Genomic DNA, 9,620 nt, shown 5'->3' on the forward strand with positions numbered 1-9,620 from the left:
TTTTATACATAGATATATCATACTCTTAAATATCTATTGAATAACTATGGAAATTTATAATAATTTCTTTAATCATTATTTTTTTTAGCTGATACTTTGGTAGTATTGGTTTTTCTTCTGTGAAATCCCAATTCAAGATTTCTGTTCTGTATTTAAGTGTGGAATTGATAGAATATGACCCTGAGAAAAATGCTTCAATCACTGTGTCAGTTCAAAATACCCCAGAAAAAGAGTATTTTCTACATTTATTTTCTAAATCATATATATTACATATCATTTTCTATTTATTCTCATAATTACCTGGAATCTTTTGAATGTCAAAACTTAACATTCAGGAACACACATATTTAAATTTAATGTACTATAATTTTATAATTTTGATTGTTTTGAAAATCTTGATTTTTAAAAATTCATAAAGTTAGCTTTGTATAATGCCCAGAAAGTTGCCATATTTCTGTTTCTTACTTAAAATTACTGTCTGCTTGACATTGGAATCCAGATTGTTCTCAGATGTTTTATTTTTTAAAATTAAGTTATTTGTTTAATTTACATCCAGATTGCATTTCCCTCTCTCTCTTCTCCAGGTCCCTTCCTCTCATCTCTCCCTCCCATTGACCACTCCCACCCACTTTACCTCAGAAAAGGGGAGGCCTCCCAGGGACTTCAACCTGCCCTGGCATATCAAGTTGCAGTATCTAGGACATCTTTTCTCTTGAGGCTAGACAAGGCAGCTAGTTAGGGGAAAAGATCCAAAAGCAGGAAATAAAGTCAAAGTCAACCCCTGCTTCCACTTTAGGATCCCCAAGTGAAGACCCAGCTGCACAACTTTTCCAGATGAGCAGAGGGCCTAATCAGTCCCATTCATGCTTTCTGATTCACGGTTCAGTCTTTATGACCCCCTCTGGGCCTAAGTTATTCTATTTTGTAGTTTTTCTAATGGTACCCTTGGCCTCTCTGGCTCCTTCAATCTTTCTTCACCTTCTTCCACAGTATTCCCTAAGCTCCTCTTAGTGTTTGGGTGTGGGTCTCTGCATCACTTTCCATCAGTTGCTGGCTGAAACCTCTAACACCATTTATACTGGTCTTCTGTCTGCAAGTATAGTAGAGTATCATTAAAAATGTCAGGGGTACGTCCCCTCTCATGGCCTGGTCTCAAGCTGGGCCAGTCATTGGTTAGTTCTTCCCTCAAATTCTGCTCCATCGTTTATGCCTCCACATCTTGAGGGCAGGATAAACTGTAAGTCTGAGGTTGCGGCTGGGTTGTTGTTCTAATCACTCCACTGGAAGTCTTGCCTGGTTCCAGGAGATGGCCATTTCAGGTTCTATATCTCCCATTGCTAAGAGTCTTAGATAGAGTCATAGATTCTTGGAAGTTGCTCTTATCCTATCTAGTCCCAGAGACGTTCATACCCCCAATCCAGTTGTCAGTCCCAGTACCCTTCTCTCTCCATTATCTTCCCACCTCATCCTTCCATTTCCCATCCCCATCCCTTGCTTTACCCAGTCTCCTCTTTCCAACCACCCCAGATTTCAGAAAGGTAAAATGGTATGTACCCACTTACAAGTGAATATTAGTCATAAAGCACTTTTTAACCATGGAACAACCACAGACCCAAAGAAGCTAAGTAACAAGGAGGACCCAAGGAGATAGGCTTGATCTCACTGAGAAGGGGAAATAAATAGATTCACTTTTAAATTAGGTATATACAGCAGCATTGCTGATTGAAACTGGTGCATGTTACTCACCAATAGTAATGTCTTTGGTCATCTCTCAGGTAGACACATAGCAATGGGTCTTTTCTTGTTTTCTCTTGTGTCACTTTTTCAGGTCATCTTTTATCCAGTACAACAATACTGAATTAAATAATCACCAAAGCATAAACAAGCTTTTGTCCTTGACCAAAATTTACTTTACATTGGTAGTTCTCCACTTTGCTTTGCTTCAAGTTTGGTTTCTTTTGCACTTCAATTTAAGCCAATTTATAATTCTTTCACAGGTATTTGCCACACACACAAACACTGACATATACATACAGACACTGCCCATAACACATCATACATAGATATATGAATTATTTAATAAAATTTTTAATTCTTCAAAATAAATTATCATCAGTTTGAGATTGAGAACAAAGTGTAAATGACAAGAAGTAATTTCAGATGAAAGTTTATAGCATATCAATGACAGTGGGATTAATTTAGTGTGCAATTTATCTTGCTTTCATCATACTTTTTACATCCTAGTAATTTTCTTTGGTACATTGTTTGGTAAATCAAAATAACAAAATTATTATTAGTTTTTTTTAATATATATACATAAATACCTCTGCTAAACATCACTGATGAAACAGTGTTACAACTTAGTGAGGCATATCCACATTCCTGTAGTCCCACGAATCAGAAAAACTCCCATAGGTTCGTTCGTGATCCTATCTCAAAGCAAAAGGAATTGTTTATATGTAGTTGAAGTACTGTGAACTACATTTTCTTAATTAATTTTATTTTAGAATAAATGAATGATTCACTCTGAGGTTTACCTGGAGTAACTAGAAGAATAATAGAAATAGTGCACAAATGTAACAGATGTTCACAAGTTATGGCTTTTTATTTGATGTTGTTTTGTGTTCACATTACCATGAGCTGAACTGTTTCTAAATCATGCTGAATATAATTCATCATAAAGAGTTGAAAACATATGATTTATTTCACACTTGCCATCACTTGTAAAATACAAGATAAAAATATCTTCTGACTTTGCAAGAAACCTCAATATGCCTTGCTCTCCTACTGAAAAATTTATAAAACACCCATGAGAATTAAACTGTAGCTAATTGGAATTGTTAGAATTCATTAATTTCTAAGCAGTACCTCATAATTTTAAGGACTGGTTTATTAAGTTGCTAATATTAAATGAAGTTTATCACATATTACTAGACTTTTCTTTAAAATGGTAGCAATTTCTTTTTATTGGATTAATCATCTATTTTTATGTATTCAAGCATTCATTTTTGCCTAAAAAATTGCTGGAATTCTACATAAGATAGGAATATTCTCAGTTCCAACACTACAGCAAACAAGTAATATAGTTTTAACTTCTGTATTCAAAAAGCTTTTTTCTTGAAGAATGTTTTCAATTTAAATAATTGAATGGATAATGTATGTAAAATAATGGTCAGATTTATCATGCCAAGCTATGATAAACCTAAGCTATGAGGAACTGAGCCTCTTAATGGGGCCCTGTATGTTCTGTTTGGGGTGTTGGTATTCACGGATAAGTGTAAAGAATGGAGCTTTATCCGGAATGCTATGCCTTAAAGATGGAGCTGGTTTCCGCCTTCCACCTTCCCGATGGTGAGTGCTCTCTGTCACGAACAACTCCACATTTGACTAAGGCTGAGGATCTGGCTTGCTTCCATGTATGTGGACCTATCTGCATTGCCCACGTGGCACGCCTGGGTTGGCTACCCAGAGGCTATTTAAGCTGTGGGCTGGCTTTCCCCAGGGTCCGAGGATTGTTCAAGGTTCCTGAATAAACTGCATTGAAAAAAAAAAAAAGAATGGAGCTTTAGACTAACAAAATAGAGTGTATGCATAACATGTGCTTTACATAAAAGTATGACTTGATCTCTGAAATGAAGAAATGTGTAAGAAATATAAAGAATGCAGTTCCTGAGAAACAATCATAGAAAACACAAATTCAGCATAACGTTTCCCGATTTGGCCCTCCATAGTTTCGAGGTTCCCACTCCTGCCTATTAAGTTATAAACTCAATAAGCCAGAAAATCAACAAATGTTCTTAGGTCAGCAAGAGAAGTAATGTTCCACTGAGGTTGGAAACTCACTGTTACTGTCCAAACAATTAAGAGAATCACAATTAACAGAGAAGATTCCTACAAGCAGATAGCTATGTGAAAGCACTTAGAAGGGGTAGGATATCCAGAAATCTTTCTGGATTCCCAGATTGGACAAGTCTAAGAAACAAACTTTCAGGACAGGGTGGTTCCTATGGGATTTTACAGGAAGTCAGGACAGGGTGGTTCCTATGGGATTTTACAGGAAGTCAGGACAGGGTGGTTCCTATGGGATTTTACAGGAAGCCAGGACAGGGTGGTTCCTATGGGATTTTACAGGAAGCCAGGACAGGGTGGTTCCTATGGGATTTTACAGGAAGCCAGGACAGGGTGGTTCCTATGGGATTTTACAGGAAGCCAGGACAGGGTGGTTCCTATGGGATTTTACAGGAAATCAGGACAGGGTGGTTCCTATGGGATTTTACAGGAAGCGGGCCAGGGTGGTTCCTATGGGATTTTACAGGAAGTCAGGAGAGGGTGGTTCCTATGGGATTTTACAGGAAGTCAGGACAGGGTGGTTCCTATGGGATTTTACAGGAAGCCAGGACAGGGTGGTTCCTATGGGATTTTACAGGAAGCCAGGACAGGGTGGTTCCTATGGGATTTTACAGGAAGCCAGGACAGGGTGGTTCCTATGGGATTTTACAGGAAGCCAGGACAGGGTGGTTCCTATGGGATTTTACAGGAAGCCAGGACAGGGTTCCTATGGGATTTTACAGGAAGCCAGGACAGGGTGGTTCCTATGGGATTTTACAGGAAGCCAGGACAGGGTGGTTCCTATGGGATTTTACAGGAAGCCAGGACAGGGTGGTTCCTATGGGATTTTACAGGAAGCCAGGACAGGGTGGTTCCCATGGGATTTTACAGGAAGCCAGGACAGGGTGGTTCCCATGGGATTTTACAGGAAGCCAGGACAGGGTGGTTCCCATGGGATTTTACAGGAAGCCAGGACAGGGTGGTTCCTATGGGATTTTACAGGAAGCCAGGACAGGGTGGTTCGTATGGGATTTTACAGGAAGCCAGGACAGGGTGGTTCGTATGGGATTTTACAGGAAGCCAGGACAGGGTGGTTCCTATGGGATTTTACAGGAAGCGGGCCAGTTCTTAGTGAAAGAAATGTTGCAAGTAGGAAATGCACTGAATATTGTGTTCTCAAAAGTAACGTCCTTTGGTAGGAAAATACTTAACTAGATCTTTATCCACGTGACTCTTAGACAACCTGTCCTACTTGTGTCTTCTACCAGAGGAGGAAGAAACTTAACCGAGCCAAACTAACCCATCAACCGACTAACCAACTAACCAACCAACCAACCAAACAACAACAACAATTAGTCTGTTTTAACCATCCTTGCCCTAGAAAACTGTTAGCAAGCTTTGAGCAACATTTTTGGGGTACAGTTCAGAAACATAAATTTACTCAGAGATGGAAAAGTAATCATAGGATGATAAACCTTTCCACTATCACCAATCTTACAAATATGTTGCTGAAAATACTTCAGAAAAGTTACATTTACCTGGTGCCTGCCCTCTAAACCCTCTGTCTCCTACAATTTTTTCCTCCCCTTCTTCTGTGTGTTTCCCAATCTTAATTCAGCAGGACTCCATGCTTGATTAACTGAAGGAGAACCACAAAGCTTGCCTGGGTCTGCACCAGGTCTTTCGTGTATGTTATGGCTGTTAGCTTGGTGTTCTTGTGATATTCCTTACAGAGGGAATAGATATTTCTCTGACTCTTTCATCTGCTCTTGAATCTCCTTTCTTCCTATTTGGTTGCTTTGATCAGCCTCAACATGAAGACTTTTGTCATGTCTTATTTTATCTTGTTTTGTCCCATGTCTGAAGAGAAAATGGAGAAAAAGTGGATCTGAATAGAGAGAGGGAAAACTGTGGTTAGGATGTCTTGTAGTTTGCTTTGTTTTCAAAAAGTTGTATTTACCAATTACTTCATATCTGGCTATTAAGATAAAGTGTGAGTCATATGAATAACAATGCACATTATAGATAGAGTGAGCATTCTGTGGCAGATCCCACAATTTGTTTCGTAGTAGAGATAAAGATAAAATACTTTCTAACACATGTAAGGTTTGTTTTTGCCAAACGCAAAAATTATTCCAAGACAACAAAGAACACCAGAAAATCTGTAATATCTTAAACAAAATTAAAACCCGACCTCCCTTCAGCTGGGCGCACTCTCAGACAGATCTTCCATCTGTGAGCCAGTCATCTGACACGACGTGACCAAGCACTGGTTCCCATTGGCGTTTAGTTCTCAAAAGTAGACGCCTCGTTACTGAGAACTGCACTATCTTTATTTTTACAATGACTGTTATTTTTAAATATTAATGTATTTTAATGGGATGTTTAGATATAAAAGAAACCAATGAAAACGCAAGTGTTTTATTATCCTTACACAAATTTAAATCATTTTGTAATAAAGAAGTAAAACTGGCTATATGCGTAACACGAAAATCTACGAATCTGAAAATCTTTCGCTCATTAATTAATTAGTTGGTACCAAATTTGATATCTGTACCCAAAGCAAATCACTGGTAAGTCCGTCAATGTCATCTTTTAACACTACCAATTTATTTCTTGTTTTTCATCTTTTAGTCATTATTTGACATACGCTTTTTTCAAATAAGTTTTTAATGCTTACACTAATTAGGAAAATATCCTATACTTTAGACATTAGAAAGATGATAATAGTTTATGAACTTACAAATGAAAATTCCTGCACATATTTTACAATGCTTACTTTTTTAATACACTGTTAAGTAAAGTAGAATAAAAATTAATGTTAATGTTAAATTTAAAATCTTTTGCAAAAGTTGGCAGATGAATATTTCACCAGTAGATTCTATCTTACTTTTAAATTTTATTTTTAGCATTCTGAAATTGAAGCACTATTTCTAGTGATTGTTTCTAATATTGTTATACATTTCTTATATAAGTTCTTATATATTTCTTAATGTCGGTCTACATTGTTTTAAATATTTTGTGATTAATTTTTAATTGGGCAAATATCTTCATATTATACTCATTGGTTAATAAAATATTTTAATTTTAATACATAGATTTTAAAAACATAATTTTTTCAAAATAATGTTTCCCTTTTTTAACTTTTCAAAAAATGGCCTTCATGTGTAGTCTTTTAAATTTTTTAATTTTTATTTATTACAATTTATTCACTTTGTATCCCAGCTGTAACAACCTTCTTGGTTCTCTCACAATCCCACCCTCTCTCTTCTTCCCCCATGCCCTTCCCCCTCCCCTCTGACCCTAGCCTATCTGTAGTCTTATGCTGGCCTCAGGCTTACAATCTTCATTACTGGCTCCTGGGTGCTGGACTTACAGACATTTGCTACCTTGCCTAACACCAAAAAACAATTACAAAAAAATTACAATGATTATGATAAAAAGAAACTACATTACTTCTTTCTAGTTAATAAAAAACAATGGAAGTATCAAAGAAAAATGTTTAATATTTGATATATTGAAAAATGTCTAGTATGTGTGTTTGTGAGTGTGTGAAATGCACACATGAGTGTATTTGACACACTGAATAATTAAATTTTATATGTATATTTTTTTTTCTTAGGAAAGATGGATCAAAAGAACCAATAGTGGAAATGAGAACAGAGGATGAAAGAATCACTAATCATGAAGATGGGAGTCCAGTAAATGAGCCAAATGAAACCACACCACTAACAGAACCTGAGTATGTAGCCACAAGTATTTATATTTGGGGATTAATAACAGTAAAATAGCAAAACATGATTTATTTGTAATATGAAATCAAAAGTTCAATTATTATTGAGAGAATTAATTTATTCTAGTGATAAAATTTCATTTGATGGTTACTGGACATTTTGTTAAAATATTTTATTTGAAAATTCAATATTGATGATCAGACCTCACTCAGGAAGACTAACAGGGTGGACAATGGAAGGAGAAAACAGGAAACAGGACAGGAGCCTACCACATAGGGCCTCTGAAAGACTCTACCCAGCAGTGTATCAAAGCAGATGCTGAGACACATAACCAAACTTTGGGCAGAGTGCAACAAATCTTATGAGAGAAGGGAGAGATAGTAAGACCTGGAGAGGACAGGAGCTCTACAAGGAGAGAAACAGAACCAAAAAATCTGGGTACAGGAATCTTTCCCGAGACTGATACTCCAACCAAGGACCATTCAAGGAGATAACCTAGAACCTGTGCTCAGATGTAGCCCATGAAAGCTCAGTATCCAAGTGGGTACCTTAGTAAGGGGAACAGGGAGTATTTCTGACAGAAACTCAGTGGCTGGCTCTTTGATCACCTCCCCCTGAGTGGGGAGCAGCCTTGCCAGGTCACAGTCCTGAGGAGACCGAATAAGCTAGGGTCAGATGGAAGTGGAGGAGGACCTCCCCTATCAGTGGACTTGGAGAGGGGGATGGAAGAAGATGAGGGAGGGAGGTTGGGGTTGGGAGGGAATGAGGAAGGGGGCTACAGCTGGGACACAAAGTGAATAAACTGTAATTAATATAAAAAATAAAAATTTAATAAAGAAAATTGTATGAGAAAAAAATTAAGTCTTTAAACTATATATTTAAAATTTCATGTAAAATGTTGAAAATAAAAAAGTGTATTTCAGAGTTAATTTTCTTATACTAATTGACAATTTTTGGAAAATTCACACTTTAAATTATAACTAAATTTTGCCCCATAATCCATCAGTAGTCAATAGTTCAGCAGGAGAATATGTGGCCTTCTAAGGCATTCCACTAATTCATGACAGACAATTGGTAGTCTCAAACTAGTGCTGGCCCGGATCAGACATGTTACTAATGACCAAAATTGCCAAAAGAAAGTATTTCACAGAAATTCTATATTTTGATTCATATTCGTTTCAACCCTCTTCCATTATGTTCTGTGAGTCTTTATATGGTTAATATTAATGTCCTCTTCACGCATTTGTTCTCAACTATTGCTTATTGGCAGCATCTTGAACAGCTTTGAGACTCTGCCTTAACTACCACTCATGTAAAGAGTGATTAAGACTGTGAGAAGCATTTATTTAAGTGTTGAATCATGAATATTTAGTATGGAACCTTTTCAATTAAGTCAAACAACAATAAGTTCAACTCTGTAATGAAATACTTTCTTAACCATTTTTTTTTTCCTGGTTTTTAATACCAGGATTGGATATCCTTTCTGTGGAACAGGATTCAAATCTAATAAGGCCTCAAATCCATTATAGTAGTCATGCCACCTTGACTAGCAGGTTAGTGCTGTCGCTCTTAGGATTCATTTCCAGGCAAGGCCTTTTGCATCTCAGCCTTTTCTCATCCTCTTCTCCAGTATTGATTTCCCTTACTTTACACTAATTACACCACAACTCCCTGATTTTGATTTATGTTACTTTTAACGTATCTGCTTGGATTCTCATGGCAAAATTCTTATTCCCCCATCAGAAATATAACATAAATTGCAACATTAAATAGCAACATTAATTCCTTCATATGATATTAAATTAAAGACAGAAGTTGGCTGCAGTTGTATTTGTGAACATTTAGACCATCATTCTGTGAAGGAAGGACTAGTTCCCAAGATAGCACAGGTAAGATGGATCACTTAACCAGTAAATGTTACAAAAGAAGAAAAAAATAGAAAATTTTCAGTCTTGTCAAATTAAAATTAAATAAAGCTATCTAGATTTCAGAGATTAAAATATAAAAAAGTAACACGGAACCTGTAGCAATTGTTCAATGTTTAAGATCAATTGTTCC

At 36.7% G+C, this 9,620-nt stretch overlaps 1 protein-coding gene across 1 annotated transcript in view; it reads left to right on the forward strand.

The window, feature by feature from the left end:
- Ncam2 (neural cell adhesion molecule 2) overlaps positions 1 to 9,620 on the forward strand; it is a 465,089-nt gene that overhangs the window by 449,599 nt on the left and 5,870 nt on the right. Inside the window, exon 17 of the mRNA XM_060370675.1 lies at positions 7,451 to 7,570. Within this exon, the coding sequence (XP_060226658.1) occupies positions 7,451 to 7,570 (120 nt within the window). The remainder of the gene's footprint in view (positions 1 to 7,450; positions 7,571 to 9,620) is intronic.

Source organism: Meriones unguiculatus, chromosome 17 (genome assembly GCF_030254825.1).
Source record: "Meriones unguiculatus strain TT.TT164.6M chromosome 17, Bangor_MerUng_6.1, whole genome shotgun sequence".
NCBI lineage: Eukaryota > Metazoa > Chordata > Mammalia > Rodentia > Muridae > Meriones > Meriones unguiculatus.